Below are 17,384 nucleotides of genomic sequence, written 5' to 3'. Positions count from 1 at the left end.
CACACTTTATTTTCTTTTGAGGTTTGGCGGCATCGAACATCATCTACAAGCATTTTAAGTGAAGTCTAGTGATTCACACAAGTCGAACGACAAGTTGACAATACAGCAGTCATGCGATCACGGGAGACTTTACCATCTCACATGAGCTTGTTCAGTTCAGTCATGGAGCATATTAAAAGTACTAGGCATTTCATCTTTTGTATAAATTGGTGCTGTTCTTGCAAGCCATCCAAGTTACTTTTTTGCATTTCTATGAATGAACCTGCAGACCTCCAATATTACTATTACAAGTAAATATAACAAAAAGACACATAACCAGCTCAACAAAATGTAGCTACAAGCCACAAAGTGCACTCACAAAGTAGTTTTAAATGGTTTTTTAAGAGAACATTCACTAATCAAATAACACCACACTTCCAGTTACAAGCTCTTTCTGTTAGTGTTAATTTTAGGACAGTAAATATAAGTCTGAGGAGAGAAAACAATACAAGTTTCTTTCCTTGGCTTATCAAGGTTGTGACTTAAGAAAAAGAAAATTGATGGGAGCTCAGTTCTCTGAAATTCATGGTGGAAGGCAGATGATGTCTATAAGAAAACTAAGACTTTCACGCCACCAAAATGCAAAAAAAAGTGCTAAGGGCCACCGAGCACCGCTAGAGAATAGCCCTGCTTATTCAAATCCACATGAATACATGTCTGTCTTAGCTTTTACTGGATATACACACAGTGTGCAAAGAAAGTAGTGTCCGATAGCCCGGGGCTAGTGGATTTTGCTATCGGGCTAGTGAATTCTGTTTTTAACTTGCCCGACGGGCAAGTGATGTTTTATCGGGAATTTGAATAACAGAAGAACAAAAAGTTTTGGGGGCCAGTTGAAATGACGTCTGGGCTAGTAAATGCTAGCTTCAGCTTGCCCGAATGGCAAGCTGTAAAAATGATTTTCTTTGCACCCTGACACAGCTTATTGAACTTTAAACCACATCTTACGATCACCACGACACAAGAGATGGTGGTTTCATATGTACATGTTCAAACATAAGGATGTAAAAATGTAGCTTTAAAACACAGTATTGACAAGACATAATCAAAGATAACGTAAAGTTAAGCCATTATCCACTGGAGAGGAGAACCAAATTTTGTCACCAATGTCTACCAATATGTTTTGTTATTTTTCTTTTCCTTTGGCAAAAACCAGAAGCGTTAAAATGCACCAAATGAACAATAAACAACAGGACATACATGTTGCCTAGTTTCTAAATCTGCTTATTGGTAACATAAATAATTTTAAGCTAAAAAAAACTGGGAGGTATCTTAAATAGCAAATGACTTCTCCTCTTTTGAAATCAGATCATAAATGATAAAATTACAAGAAAAAATGAAATCATGACAGGACACTGGAACAATGTAAGCGAGGGAAGCCAAAGACAACACATCATTTTCAGATGCATATTAGAACCCTCAGTAGTAAAGTAGAGCTAATTTTCGATCGTTTGAGATTGTAAAATGCTTCATGTACCAGAGACATGTGTAGAAATAGAAACTGTCACCCTACGTGTTAAAAAGTGTTCTAAAAACAAACCTGTATGGGAGCTTTCAGATGAAGATGCCCATGGAAACTCGAAGGTTTGGAGACTAACACACAATATTATCAACACGGATCAACAAAACTACTTATTGGAAAAAAAATCTCAATATACTGTGTCTGCAATATAAATGTGTATATATTAGGTTCTTCTGGTAAGGGACTTTCCAAGGGATGTGGTACTCATTGTGTCAAATCTATGGTTCATTTTTTTGTTTCTTTTTGGGTTTGTGTTTGATGTAGTTTGTGATGAGGATTACAAAAAAGAAAATAAGAATTGAACCACAATCTGTATAAATGTAAACAGCCCATGAGCTTGCCTGTTGTGTTGCTATTTTAAAAAGAGAAAGATTGAGTGAGATTGAAACGACAAGATATCACTACATGTCAATCACTAAAGACTTCCCCCATATTTTCTAGGCTTTCCCCTATAGCTTACCTATTGCTAGACCTTTAACAGATGGCATAATTTTCTAAGTGATTAGGAAAACTATGACGGAAGCAAGGTCAAGTGCGTTTATTCTGAATAACTTAACGAGCGAACAATACAGCTAATGACGTCGTGACAATGTTGTGAACACAATACAGTTCACGAGATTTATTGTGTATGTAACACACAACAACACGCGTAAGTTTTCTGAAAATGTTTCAGGCAGGTTAGAAATCTATCAACGAAAAAATTCCATATTTAAGCTTATGGATACGTCACATGCGGAACTCGATCGATACACGTATTGTCTTAAAAATGTAAGCTTATCTTACGCAGTTTCACTTCCAAAATCTCAAGAAAATCTTGTAAGAGTACTGTACCGAGTGTCAAAATAATTAGTCATTACAATTTTGAAGTTGAAAGAAAGCCCTTCTCCTTTTCTTTTTTAAAACGCTGCACCTAAAAATAATACAGTCGAGAGCAAATTTTACCCTATTTTTTTCCAAATTGTTAATCTTTATAGCGCGCGCGAATCTCTGCTTAACAAGTTTTGTTTAACACCTTCAGGAATATCTTCAACTAACCTGACAGTATATCCATTCCTTTTTAAAGAAACAGTCAAATAAGCACTTGCTATCCATTTTCAAACGGCATCCATTTGTAAAGAAGTAAACGCATGAAGAAAACTGCTTTTTTGGAAACTTGGTGCGTGAAGGCCGCCATCTTGACTTCGCAGTTCACCACTAACCCCACCTCCCTTGGGAAGACCCTCCCTACGTTACCAGAGTCGCCCAGATCACCGACTGTCATAAATCAGGAAAAAAAACTTTAAAATTGAGAACTTTTAATCGATCTATCTGACTTAGTCGGGGACTAGCTACTTTTTAAAACAGTGTTGTCGTTGTTTTTTTGACTTTTGTCTTTTTTTTTCCGAGGGAGCCATGGGTGGAGGGAAAATATTGACCTCTTTTGTTCCCCGACCCTAACATTTCCTCATTGCTCCATTGCAGACAACACTCCCTTAGGCGCCTCGAATTTTTCTTGTAAAACAAAAAACCTCGAATAAGCCGAAGGGTTTCTCCTGTTATTTGCGTGGAAAAGAAACAAGCCATGCAACTATGCGTGATCCGTATTGAGACGGTATACTCAGTTTTGCCCACAAGAGTCACGCGACCTCTATTCACTTTTACTTACATCTACTAATCAGGTGAAAAACAACAACAACTATTTTCAGTTTTAAACAAACCCCACATTAAATCAAGTTCACTAGAGAAACTACAAAATCACGTCTTATGCCCAAAAGAAAACGGGAAATTTTGAACATTTTGCAGGCTGTGGTTTGATATAGTTGACAGATATCGAAAGAGACGAGGTCGAAGGCGAAAACGTCATTTCTCCCACGTTAATAAGGAAAATACTCGTCATTCAATAGCGTAAGGGTTCTTTGAAATATACATTGTGTATTTGTCATTGAGGGTAAAAAATTCGATGTAAAAGATCAGATATTTCAGGATACTATGATGAGCTGTGATGATGTCGGCCTCGGTGCCTTGTTTCATACTAATTTCTGGTCTTGTGAAGTGAATCAGAGAGCAATCATTTTAAACGCTCTGGAAAGATACTTTCTTGTGATGTACAGTTTATTCGTTACGCTACAAGTTCAAACTGGTAAGAGGTACTTGATTAACACCATCATCATCACTAAAGACTAATGTTTAGTCGGGATAAGGAGCAGCGTTTTCAGTAAATTAAAACTACCCCTCATTTTCCCAATTTGTTTGATTACAGGACTAAATAGTGTAAGCCCTAGCTAAGCGGCTTCGAGGATGGAAGATGATGCTGTAATCATCCATCTAGCTACAACAAAAAGAAAGTAATCGTGGCGAGTTCACGATCTTCGCAAAGCTTTTTTTTGATATCATTCGACATTTTTAATTTGAAGAGAACCACAAAAAAATTAAAGGTTAAAGCCATACATTTAAAGTCAGTTTTGGTCGCAGTTTACTGTCAGCCTTGAAAAAGGCATAATTTAATTGAAAACCTTTTGCTTAATAACATTTTTCACTTTTGCTTTTTAATTTTTTAGATGCAACGGAATCCGATTTCTTCGAATCTCCCAGCGGAAATAGAAAATTGATTCGAATTATCAATAAACCGGAAGTTCCCGAAAATGAGGGTTCGGGGAATGAGGATTCTTAACTGTCTAAACTGCATCAGTTTTTCAAAACGAAATGTTTTGTTTTCCCATTTGATTTTGTTTCAATGTTGCTCAGTTTCTGTAAATACTCCAAAGAGAATGTGGGGTATTCCAACCTGCTTTGTGGCGTAAACTTCCGTACGGATGTTCAGATTGAAAACTAGACATTGACTAGAAATGCATTTTAAAATAAAGTTCTCAGGGATTGCGTTCTTCCGTAGAACGACAGTCAAACAACTGATTTCAGTTTGAAGGGCGTTATGAATCTCTCTGCCATCGAAGTTAGTTGTTGTTTACGTGAAGTGAAAGTCTTATCAATCAAGGCTTTGAGTAATTCCAATTTGTGGGTAAAGGACCGACGGCGGGGAGAACTGAACTACATTACTGGAGAGCAGACCTGTGAAGTTTTTGTTGTTGTTGTTGTTGTTGTTGTTTTTTTTTTTTTGCTGCCGTAAAGCCGTGACGTGTGGTAGTTACAATGAAATGTGGGTTGGTCAGCTGGGAAAAAAGGCAAGAAGACACAGAGGCATTTTTGTCCCTATAATGGCGCATTTAGCCTCTTTCGAGAACTCGTACGTTACGTTTCGGGAACGTTCCATATCAGACTCGAGTTGTGTGGGCGGTCAAGTGAAACTTCCCTGGTCAAATTCTTCCGACAACGTAATAATATCGTTATTCGTAGCGCCAAACTTTTTAGTTGTCTTAAATACATCAGCAGATATTGGACAAGCAATATATATGTTGATTATTATAAGTGGTACTCGAGAAAATGGCAGCGCAAGTTTGCACTATTAATAGGCTATAGAAGAAGAGGGCAGCCTGACTGACGCGGGCTAGGGACGGCCAAACTTTGGTCAATTGCCTACATTGTATTTGCCCTAACAGGCATTGTTGCCAGTAGTTTCTCCACATTTAAAGAAATTCACGCTTATTAAACAGACTTTTGTCAATTGTTAACTCCTTCGATCCCTTTCCGATCGTTTTCCGTTTCTGCTCCAATCCAGCGTGTGCCTCATAATCAGTACACAAAAATTAGAACTGCGCGCTAATATTATCTTTAATTTCGTTATTTGCGTGCAGTTTTGTGCGTCATCATAAGTATTGGCACAAGTATTTATGCTCCAAGCTTTCACAAACGATATAAATTCAGCCTACTTAGCACAAATATTGCGCGATCTCAATTTGATAAATATCGGGATCAGCTAGTAAACACGATTAGCTTGTGCACGTGCAGCTGAGTGCAATTCTTTGCACGCTGGCACGTGCAACTGGCACGTTTAGCTTTACACGTGCAATTTTGAAATACAAGTTCTTCTTTGACGAGGAAAATGGTTGTCAAGTTTGCATTTACCACTTTGATACCAAGCAAAACATTTTTCGCGTAAATGGAGTTATACGGCAACTTCAAGGAAAACATCACTTAAGTCAGTAGTTAGTCTGAAATTGATCTTCTTTGTTTATAAGGCTGATGTTTGCAACGAAGTTTTTTACGGCAACAATGTTGGAACAATGATGTAACAGTTCGAAACAATGCTGCAACTCTGTGTCGCGCCGAATCGTCGTTACGAATGGGCCACGTAACATCGCCTTCACGTGACTGACTTGTTTTGGGTACGGCGCCAAGAAAATTCCAAGTTCACAGAGATAAAGGACAATATACCGTCGTGTCTTCACGTTTTCAGCAAAGGCTTGAACATGCTTCATTTGGCAGTATCTGTCCTTCTCTAGGGAGCTTACGCGACCACGATTAAAAGTGAATTCTTCAACAGGATCAGGGGCGGATCTAGGGGGAGGGTGCAGGGGGTGGGCACCCCTCCCCCCCCCCCCTGAGATGACCTGCGGTTTTCTAATACAAGTGGTATTCTGCGAAAAAAAAATCTATGTGGTTTATTGGAGTTGAAGTAGAGCAAGAGACGAGTGCACCCCCTGCTAAAAAAAGTCCTGGATCCGCCCCTGAGGATTATTTCATTTCGTTCAATTTGTCATAAGTGGGCAATTTTATTGGACTGGAATTCTTAAGGTCCATATCCATGTACAGAAAAAGAAAATCCTCCATAAAACGTGAAATGTCATGTCGTAGTCGTGCAGTGACGACAAAGAAATAAACAAAAAGTATGGAGCACGTGCCGAGTTAGCTCCCTTCACCCTCTAAGGACGGGGATGGGAGCTGCCATGGAAACGAGATTGAGGACTCCAGGGAATTAAGCCAAAATATAAAATAAACGAAGTTTTGTTTCAGTCGGACGTTATTGACTGCACTACGTCTTCACCGTTTGCGGTTTCGATCACGTCGATTTTTTTCTGGACGACTGGAAAGATCGAGATGATGATATGGAAACCAGCCTATAAAAGAACTCAATTCTGCAATTGCGAGTACTCCAATCATCCGTATCGTCCTACGCCCCTTAAAAATGAGTTTCCATATAATTGTCTAACGTCGAAACGTCCTTTGGGCAAGCAGCTCACACATTTTGCTTCCCTCAGGGCATTGCTTCCTTATCTCAGTTAATCACTTAGTAGCAGGACGATTCGCCTACAACCTTGCTCACTGGAAAAGTTAGCTTACGAATTCACAGTTCCCCAGAAAAAAATTCCCTGACTGTGATGACTATCGAACATACGTTTCGAACCCTGGAACTACACGATTATATGGTAGCCAACCTCGTCCCCATTTCTAAGGCAAAAGCCCCGGGGACGAGTTTGTATGGAAGCCATGTCTGAAACAACAGCATAAGAACAATTTTTCACAAAGAACTGGGATTGGGCTTTAGTGTTCTTTTTCCTCTGCTTCTCAAGAGAAAGTGCGATACGAAAATATAATCGGGACAAAATAAAAGGAAAAAAACCTTTGGACCCTTGTGCAGTTTGGATAACACAAAGGAATTATAAACTGACTGTTTTCACAAAAGATAACAAAAGTCAATTTAAAAAGGTATTTTAATAAATGTCATTTAATAAAATAATACATTAAACAAGCACGGATTGAATGCATTTGATCGCCTGTATTCCAGTTATAAGAAAGAAATGAAAGACTCTGCATTTTTTTGGCAACAAATCGTAAAGCTCGGCAGGATGTTTGAGTCACTGAGGAAATTCTACCTAAAGTACATCTGGGAGTAACTGCAGAATATCAGGCCACTTCAAAGCTATACCCCTAAAACAGTGGCTAAGTGGCTGCGAGACTCATGACTTAAAGAAACAGGTATATTGCATTTGTAGTACGCTACGTGGCTATGCAGCTACGTGGCCACGCGGGCTCATGGCTAAAAGAACGAGGTATATTGGAGAGATTCGGAATCACGCTCACGGCAAACGGCAAACGTGAGATTTAAGTTGAGAATTTCTCAAAATATAACATAAGAAGATAAAAATAGTCCAAACTGAAACGATTCTTAAGGGCAAAACTAGCGAGAAACTATTTTTTTTTCTGGAGAATTAATAAACAGTAAAAGACAAGTAAAGAGGAACCTTGATCACGTGGTACAAATTGACGTTTGCCGTAAACGTAACTCTAAATCTCCCCATTATGACGTCATGTATCGTGGCTGCCACGTAGCCACTGTTTTTGTAGTATAGCTTCGAAGTGGCCGGGTATTCTGTAGTTAAGCCTACATCAGTGATTGTTGTATCGCTGGGATTTTTTCGTGGCAGTACACACTTATATTGGTTACTTCACTCATTCTGGTTACTTCGTGGACAGATGACAGGAAACAATGATGACATTTTCCCGCCAAAAGTCTCCATGCTGGCAACATTGCATGATTTCTAACGTCAGACGGTAACAGCGCCTTGTTAACAGTATACAGGATTTACTTTCATAAATTTGTTAACCTGCGTAGCATTCGTTTTCGTTTCCTTTTATGTAAGCGGGAGAAGCACGAGGGCGAGCAAAAAAAAAAAAAACCACAAGGGATGGGGGAACGGCAGGGGAAGAAAATGACTCGGGGGGGTACTTGGGTTAATGTTTGCTGGGTATGTGCGCTGGCCTCTCAGAGCCCCTACCCCATTATAGTCTAGTTTTTGGCCAATTATAGACCCCATCTTCTCATTGTAGTCAATTTTTGGAAAATGTAATTTTCGCGATCCCAACTTAGTCACTTTCTATTTATACATCTACCTTATCAATGTGGTTTGAAGCGGCGAAATGTAATGCGGTCAATGCGAGCTTATTGTTAAATTTAATAAACAACAACTTTCTGATTTTTTAACCGAGAATCTTCCCATTTTGAATCCCTCCTTACCCCCAAAATCCGAAAATTTGCGACCCCATTCTAATAAATCTATTGAAAATACACCTCCATTATAGTCACTCCAGTCGTGAAAATGCGACCCCATCCAGCGGCACATCCCTATTAGCCTCTTGTAAGGGAGTACCTCCCCCCCCCGGGGGAAATGACCCCCCATACACACTTCAATTTTTTTTGTTCCCTTCTCGCGCGTCTCCTTCGCTTCTCCCGCTTGGCTAAAAGCCTGTGTATAGCCACCCCTTCCCCTCAAACCACAGGTAACCCAGGCTCACTGTTTGTGTCACGTACAGGTTTCATAACATGAGTAAACATAGAGAACATATGGGGCGAAGTTTAGGTCTGGAAATTTGCTAGAACGTGGAAATAAGAATCGATGAAACTTACCATGTGATGAGCTGTTGTTGTCCTTAATATGCACACGAAGTTTCGAGAAAAATAGTCTGCTTCATCTTTCCTACATAGAAACTTTGTGTGCGTACAACAAAAACTCGCCACATGGTAAGTTTCATCGATTTTTATTTCCATTTTCTAGCAAATTTCCTGACCTTAACTTCGCACCATATGTTCTCTACATTTACTCATGTTATGAAACCCGCACGTGACACGAACAGTGAGTCTCGGTAACCTGTGTTCAAACAAAATCGGGAAGAGAGGCTTTCCCTAACATTCCAGGGAAATCGGAACATGACAGCGACACAGACATCTCTCTCCCCAATCCGAGGAAACGAAAAAGAAAGGTGCGCACGCAGGCTATAAATTATTATAAAAGCAAAAGTTTTTCTTCATGGGCCACAAAGCAAATCAGTAAATGACTGATCCCTCAGGGAAATAGTAACTTTGTCATTTTGTTTCTCTAGAATCTTAGTGTTTTCTTTACAGAGGCAGATTAACATCGCAAGTCAGCTCAGCTGCAGATGTTACATTCAATAAGCGTCAGGTGCTGATATTTCATTTTTTCTTTCTCAATGGAATACAGTCAACTCGCTCTCAACAGACACCTCTATAAGACAGACACCTCGCTAAAACGGCCACCTAGAGTTGGTTCCTGCTTTTCTTTACTCCTTTTAGTTGACTCTCTATAAGACAGACATCTCTCTAAGACGGACACACAGTGCGGGTCCCAAAGGTGTCCATCTTAGAGGGAGTTGATCATGTCAATTCTGTCTTAATGGACACCTCTATAAGATGGACACTTCCCTAAAACGGACACCCACAGCTGGTCCCTGCCTTTCTTTACTTCTTTTAGTTGACTCTCTATAAGACTGACATCTTTCTTAGACGGACACATAGTGCTGGTGCCAAAGGTGTCCATCTAAGAGGGGGTTGACTGTACAGTCAACTCTTGATTGCTTAATGGACACTTCTATGAGATGGGCACCTCGCTAAAACGGACACCTAGAGTTGGTCCCTGCCTTTCTTTACTTCTTTTAGTTGACTCTCTATAAGACGGACATCGCTCTAAGACAGACACGGGGTGTGGATCCCAAAGGTGTCCGTCTAAGAGAGAGTTGACTGTATGGTCAAATAAATGGACCCTGAGAGAGTTCATAGCAACTCAAGTTTTATCCATGGTCATCACGTGAGGTACTTGACTACAAAGAACATAATTATACATGTTACTATCATCCCACCAAACACAATCCATTTGTCCTGAAAACAAAGAATTGAAGAAAACGATCAACAGTTTGTTTTCCTCTTTTTCTTCCTACTTTAATGTGGAATTGCTCAAGAGAACAAAGCAGTACCAAAGAAAACGTGAAGAGACAAAGGAATTGTGCTCTTGCTCAAAGCAACCTTAAGATAAGATCAAGGAGGAGTATAAGCTGCAAACAAGCTCTGGCAAGCGTAGCAGGCTGTGAGAGAACACTAGCTTCAAGCTCTTATTCTTATTAAATGTTATTAAATGACAATAAAAAGATCAACCTACTTATGACATATTAGCCTGTGCCAGGCTCTCAGATAGTATAGTGGGGATGTATTAAACAAGCAAAGCGAAAATAAGACGTGCAACATGACATATCACTTGTGAGTTCAAACCATTTCACAAACTACTGTACATTTTTTAATAATTATTATTAAAAATTATGTTACTACAATACCTGTGTTGCTCTCTTGTCAATTAACCTCATAACAGTGTTGGAAAGACCAAGTGTGCTAGCAATATCCAGAATTCTCTTATGAGCTCCCTGATGACAAAAAGTAAAACTACATTAAAAATTTATGACACCAGTTTACAATAACATCAAAATTGTCGGACCGTTAATGAAATATCAATAATGATGAAAGGATGCATAGAAGAAAAGCCCCAAGCAACTTGTGATAGATTACCAGATTCTCCTTTCAAACTGCCTTGTATTTACTCAAGAAACATGGAGTATTTTACATTTCAGAATCACTACCAACTTTCATCTTTGTATCCCTTTGATTATCAACCCTCAAAAACATAATATCAAAAAGTACATTCTCCATACTGATCTCCATACATTTACTATGGTACTATAAGAAGAATTTACTGCAAAATCAAGACATGGTATCTATGGTGATCATTTCCTCTACATTCTCAAGTGATGAAGCAATTCAATAATTGTTATACAGTCAGGCAAAACTAGACACTGTGCTCTGTTGGAGTCTGAAGGAGCTGTGTAACAAAATTTATCAAAAAACTGCGACCAAATTGAGTGAAACATAAAAAATAACTGCTGTACTCAAAACAATAAAAGAAGGTACAAATGATACAGCAAATACAAAAAGAAGCACAAATGGACAAACTTGAAGGAGATTGAAACAGATGGCAATTATTGTGGTTTTTTAAAAACTTGTTGGCTGCATACTTTTAATGTCACACGCTGATCTCTCAAACTTTTTAAAATACTTGATCCACTGCTCAGTAAATCACTGATTCCTCTGTCAGCATTTTGAAGGGAAGTGTTGTGCTGTAGTGCATGGTCTATCATGATGGATGTTTCACCGCTATTCTGGAGAGATAAAATCCCACAAGAGTATTTAAAAATTGACTTTAGATGACTGATGATTATCATCATTGATATTATGTTCAATGTACGTATTGCTGTTGCTATAAACATCATCAACAAGTTCTGCTTAAGAGTCATTACAGTTTTAGATCTACCAAACTCTGCAGCCACACAAAAGTAACACAGATTTACATTTCAACTTTTAAAAGAAGAGCTTGAGGTAACATAATAATTATTATTCTTTTCAAATGTAATGTCATTCAAAAACTACAGTAAACATCAGGCAAGTTTAATGTTCAATGGCTAAACTCACTGATAAAGGAACAGCAGTCTGGTAATGTCTGCATTTTTCCTGAAGGGTGGGGAGCACCTGATGCTTGTCATCTTGTTTAAGGGTGCAAATTGCTTGATTTCCCGGTTTAGTATTATCTCTTTTAGGGATCAAATAGAGCCTGAGCTACAAAGAGCTTGGTCTCTTTTAGGGGCATAAGGGTTTAATAATGATGATGACGAAAAGAATAATAATAATAATAATAATAATAATAATAATAATAATAACAATAATAATACTTATTAAAAAGGTAAAATTAGCCAACACTGTCGAAAAATAAATTCTTGCTTATTAGTTTCTACTTTCACAATTTTAATATTTGTTTAATTCTTTCTTCTTTATTGTGTTATCTAGTCCTCATCCATATTACAAAAATTATTTTTATTTCATTTATTTAAATGTAAACTATAAACTTTCCTTAGTAAGCCTTAGTCTTAATTTCATATTTTCCATGCATTGTCCCACCTCAAATAGCCTTGCTAGCTGTGGACAATACTTCTGTAATATTATCTGTTTATTAATAAAGTTTGTTGTTGTTGTTAATAAGAGGTTTTTAATCTTATCCTCCAACAAGCATCCTTGTCACTTTCATAAGGGTGTTCCCATCAATGGGTATTTTCACACAATTTTTAGCTTTTAAATAACCCTATACCTTCATGCAGTTATTCCCTTGATCACCATTACCAGTGTCATGATTTTGGTATGGAGCAAAAACATGGTTTTATAATTATTGTTTCACTCATAATGTAAGTTCTAACATCCTGCAATCATATGGTATGAACATCCACATCAAACCCTGAGGTTTTCCCTTGAGTCCCAATGTTTACCCTCTTAAAACTGACACTCTCTAGAACACAAAATGTTGGAATGAGTACCATGTATCTGTCCAAGACAGGTGTCCACCTTTTACAGAGTCAAAGAAAATGACTGCAGAACGGCAGGGATCAATCTTCTAGGAGTCCATTTCAAATATTAAGACTAAAAATACAGAATCCATTTGGAAATTGTGTAATTTTAATTTTCAGTGGACAAAAACCTTGTACCAGAATATTTTATGCCATATCGCATTCTTTTTTACACTTTTCAAGGGCTATAGATGTAATTAGTTATCTGTAATAACATCAAAGACAATTTCTTACGGGAGCCTGAGAAAATAAATTTCAAATTTCACAGGAATTGAGAAAACACAAGTAAACTCATCATGTGTAGGATTTCATTTTGTGAAATTTGAGGCTTTTGAAGTTTGTTTTCTCGGGCTCCAATAATAACCTTTTCTTCGGAGTTATTCCATACAACTTATTACATTTATAGCCCTTGAAAAGTGTGAAAAAGAAGGTCATATGCTTCAAATTACTCTTGTACAAGGTGTTTTCCACTGAAAATTAGAATTACTCAATTTCCTGATGGATTTTGTACAGGAATGTCCATGGAAAGAGAATTGATTAAAACTACCTTGCACTGTTACTCAAAACTTACATTAGCAGTAAACCTTCTGTTTAGAAGTTCCTCTCTTTCTTTTTCTTCTTGCTCCTGTCAAGAAGAAAGTCGCAGTTGTAAGCCATGAAAATTGAAAACAAAAACCCAATAACAGTTTGCTGAGAACAATTTTAAACGTTTCCTACCCTACATGACCACAAAAGTTTTGTTTTTCTTTCCAAAGCAATCTGATAGTGTTAAATTTCATACAGAGTTTCAAGTTACCTTCATGATTTTCCGATGCTTATAATTGTTAAAGCCTGTTTTCAAGTGTCTCAAGTCATATGTTAGTTGGTCTACTTTTCTGCAACAGAAAAAGTGCAAAAATCCATAAAGATCCACTGAGCAGCCTGCACAGAAGCAAGCAATCTCTTGAGTACTATAATACAAGCATTCAAATCAACTTCTGAGGGAGTAATACTTTGGAATTGTATTTATTTTCAAATTTTAGAACTTTACACACAAAAACTTTGGGTTTACTTGAATAGTTAAATGACAACTAAAATAAAGGCATGCATATTAGACTTCTTTTTTCATCAAAACTAAAATAATAAATTAAGTATAAAACAATAAGATAAGCGTCGAACACAAATGAAGTGAAATTAGCCAACTAATATTGATCTACTCCCATAAGGACTTTATTTAGTATTGTTGTATAGCTGGAAATTTTTTCCCAATAGCACGCTCTCATTGGCTACTTCGACATCACATGCCACCTAACAATGAAACAGTTTCCCGCCAAAATTTCTGAGTGGTCAACATTGCAAAATCTATGACATCAGAGGGCAACAGTGCACTGTTACCCGTAAATGTTGACCAATGACGGCCATTACAGCAAGGTTTAATGAATTTCCAGCTATATAACAAATCACTTAAAGACTGGTCCCTTGGGAAACAGTTAATTTTGTTTCCCTCAAATCTCGGCTTCACCACAGGAAACATTGAGATTCTCGGGAACTAAAATTAACTTTTTCCTGAGGGACCAGTCATGAAGTGGTTATTGTTTCCTCCACAGAAGGTCAGAATGAATGTCTTACCCTGACTGAAAAACCTCTGAAGAAAAAGGAGAATTTATCTGTTTTGGAATACTGGGAATTATATATTAACTTACTGTAAGAATCAGCAAAACCTACATTCTAGCACTTTGCTTTTTCTGTGGTGGTTCCTTGTTTATGAGAATTGTGAGTCGATCACAGTTAACTGAAGCTTGCTCTAAGTTGTGCTCTATTTCCTGTTCAATAGCTGCATAGGAACAGAGAAGGAATAGAACTGTTTAACATTCTAGTTCCATGTAAGGCCCAGATAAAAAGTTGCTTGTGTGCGAGGCCTACAGTGTAACAGATGAATTATGCATGGCTGCCAGTAGTATGGTTTTAAGCTTGAATATATGCCAACTCTCCCAGATATAGTAACCATCCCCTGACCTCCTGTACAGGTCACCAAATCTCCCGGATAAAATTGGCTTTTCATGGTACAGTGTTTGGGAAATTTTGCATGTATTTTGTCACTGACAAAAATATTTTCATTTTGTCAAGAGAATTTTGATGGTCTGTACTTCATGTAAGATGTCATATATTGTCACACCCATGCTATTATTTGGGGGCTTGGTCAATTATGTGTTTATCAGGAGAGTGGGGGAAGAGTAATGCAAAAGAGAGAGACTCTCCATATTTTAGATCTCCAGAGGCTGGCATCTCTGAGTTTGGTAAGAGACTGTTGCATTACGTGACACTCTTTCTACAGCCATCTTCTCATGTCCTGAACTTAATATTATATAATAATTATTTAATAAAAATAATGCAAACATTTCTCATAATTCAGCCAGATGCATGTACAATCTGTTTAAATTAGTCATTCTTCTCCAGTCAACTTTTATCCAATATGGTGCAGCTCATGGATGGCATGATATTTGAACTGGCCAGCAGGCTGGTTAAATGGAGAATACTTCATTCTTACCATGTAATGAATCAGGATGAGTGGTGCTTAACTTGCTTAGTAGTCCCTGAACTCCGACAATCAGCCTTGAAGAGGAAAAAACAATTTTACTACTATCTACTTATACTACCACAGGGATTCATATTCATTTTTTTCTCAGAGTCGTCGGCCATGCAAGTAAGCCTGATGGTATACTTGCCCAGTCCAGCGTTGCCTGGACAAAAGTGCAGAATAATATAAAAGAATGGTGAAAAAAATTGTGTGCAATTTGAATATTTCTGATTAGCAATTTATTCTGTTATAGTTGCTAAGAAAAGGTTTTAACTCAACTGTTAAGTACAACAGGCTACAGGCCTAGGCTAAACACAGTTTATTTACGTTTTACAAGTAGCCACGGTCGGTCACTTTGCCATGAAGGCAAGACAGTGAGCTTACGTTTTCCCCCGTATAAGGCAGTGGCTCCTGGGTCACCTTTTTTTTTTTTCCATCAAAGGCAGTGAAATGTCTTTTTAAAAACGTCCCATCTTGATGGGTATAAGGCACCGGCATCTGCTTCACCTTTTTTTTCCGCCAAAGGCGACAAAACGCCTTTTAAACGTCACATCTTAAAGAGTGCCATCACGTTTTCTATGAATGGCCTCTGAATGCAGGACTTCACAAAAAACTGAGCCTGCAATCATTTCGTAGAAAATACTGCACCATCAAAGATGGTGCCCAAACAGTCACTTACGATATCATTGCAGACAAAAGTTGTTTACTATTTTCCATTATTCTAAAATCAGAGAAGTAATCAAAACACAGGGAAAATGTATAAATCATATAAGAATTTTTGAAAAGATTTTGTGGTTAAGCAAAACCTCACTCATCCGAAAGGCCACTTTAGAAAGTTATCTTAATTGTCCGTACGAGATTGAAGATGTCTGGGATGACCAGACGATTGGGAATATGGATCCCTGCCACCAATCAAATTCCAACATTACAGAAAAGTCTTCTTTCTCGCACAATGTCACTGGAGTTCCGGTGATATTGCAGAGAAGCCAGACATTTATGCAAACAACCATCAATTTGGGACTTGAGACCCCCTCACAGCCTTGATGAGACTGCAAGACTCCCACGCAGCTATAAAAAACCGTGACAGCAAGTCCCACAGAACTGTCTTTATATAAGAATCTCAAAAAGTTCAAGCATGACAATTCCTTGATCCAGGAAAGAAGGTCACGAGTTTCTAAGCTAAGATTTTCGCACAACCCCATACTTTTATCATGCTATCTGGTCGTCTTCTCGACTCTTAGTTTTACATATTGTTGGTGTTAAATATTAAAAGATTGCTGCATGCATAACACATGTCTGGTGCTGCACGGAAATCGTACGATTCTAGATATTTCAGCAAAGAATAAAGATACTTTAAAAACAATAATGCCGAGTTTAAAATTAACAACACTTTGGCAGACAAATAATTTGACAGGCGATTAAACCCGATTTACGCAAAGAACAGGAAATTCTTTAGCTCATTATTTTAAAGACAGGTCACTAAGTACCTACCGATTTGTCTCTTGATAAAGGCTATCCATTCTTGAGACGCTGTTTCTTTATTTGGTGAGGAAATAAACGGCTTGTGCTTTGTGTAAATTTAGGTGTTTGAAAAAAATTAAAACCACTTCGTTTAGACAAGACAATCCGCCATTTTGTTTTCCAATTTACTTCCGCTGACACAAAATATGACACGTCATTACTCGCCCCAGGGAAAGCCCTGATAACTTTGCGCGTCAAGTGCAAATGCGATTCGGATAACATCAACAACAACAACAACTTTTATTTAAACACGGCTCAAATTAAAGCTAATACAGCTGATAGGGTCGTTCAAATATTAAAGTACATAATTATGATCAAGAATTTTATACCTAAGAGGTACTGAAATCCTTGTGTTATCAAGAAAAAAATAATATCAATAATATAATTGATAACTTTATTTGTCAGCAAAAGACGAAATCAATGTCATTGGACGTTCTCATTTGGGGTGATTCAGCTGAGAAATCGAGATTTTTGAGGGCTTGACATTGAGACGAAACAAGACGCTGCGGAAGCGTATATTTGGGCGTCGATGTACCGCGCGTGTGTGAATTTCATTATGTGTAATAGGGATGTGTGAGTAGTGCAGTAGCGTTGCATACTTTAGAGGTTGGTTGAGATGCGTGAAGTGGAAGGCGTGGAGTT

General features: G+C 37.9%; 1 protein-coding gene across 1 annotated transcript; it reads right to left on the bottom strand.

Moving 5' to 3' along the window:
- Positions 1-9,669: 9,669 nt before the first annotated feature.
- On the bottom strand, positions 9,670-16,860 carry LOC140923887 (Golgi SNAP receptor complex member 2-like). The gene is made up of 8 exons (XM_073373905.1): positions 16,713-16,860; positions 15,192-15,256; positions 14,369-14,477; positions 13,461-13,539; positions 13,236-13,289; positions 11,288-11,431; positions 10,556-10,642; positions 9,670-10,106 (listed from the first exon to the last, which is right to left on the bottom strand). Exons 1-8 carry the CDS (start codon positions 16,739-16,741, stop codon positions 10,032-10,034), a joined length of 642 nt encoding a protein of 213 aa, XP_073230006.1. The 5' UTR covers positions 16,742-16,860; the 3' UTR covers positions 9,670-10,031.
- Positions 16,861-17,384: the final 524 nt, after the last annotated feature.

Source organism: Porites lutea, chromosome 14 (genome assembly GCF_958299795.1).
Source record: "Porites lutea chromosome 14, jaPorLute2.1, whole genome shotgun sequence".
Classification (NCBI taxonomy): domain Eukaryota; kingdom Metazoa; phylum Cnidaria; class Anthozoa; order Scleractinia; family Poritidae; genus Porites; species Porites lutea.
The sequence above is the reverse complement of the archived record's forward strand: the minus strand, read 5'-3'. Positions and strand labels throughout refer to the sequence as shown.

What these genes read in the sequence shown, in the direction of transcription:
- LOC140923887 (XM_073373905.1), bottom strand. Translation starts at nt 16,741, where the DNA reads ATGGATAGCCTTTATCAAGAGACAAATCG. An exon ending in TCATCCTGATTCATTACATG is followed by an intron (nt 14,478 to 15,191) that starts GTAAGAATGAAG and finishes GTTCCTATGCAG; the next exon opens with CTATTGAACAGGAAATAGAG. An exon ending in ACAGAAGGTTTACTGCTAAT is followed by an intron (nt 11,432 to 13,235) that starts GTAAGTTTTGAG and finishes TTATCTCTCCAG; the next exon opens with AATAGCGGTGAAACATCCAT.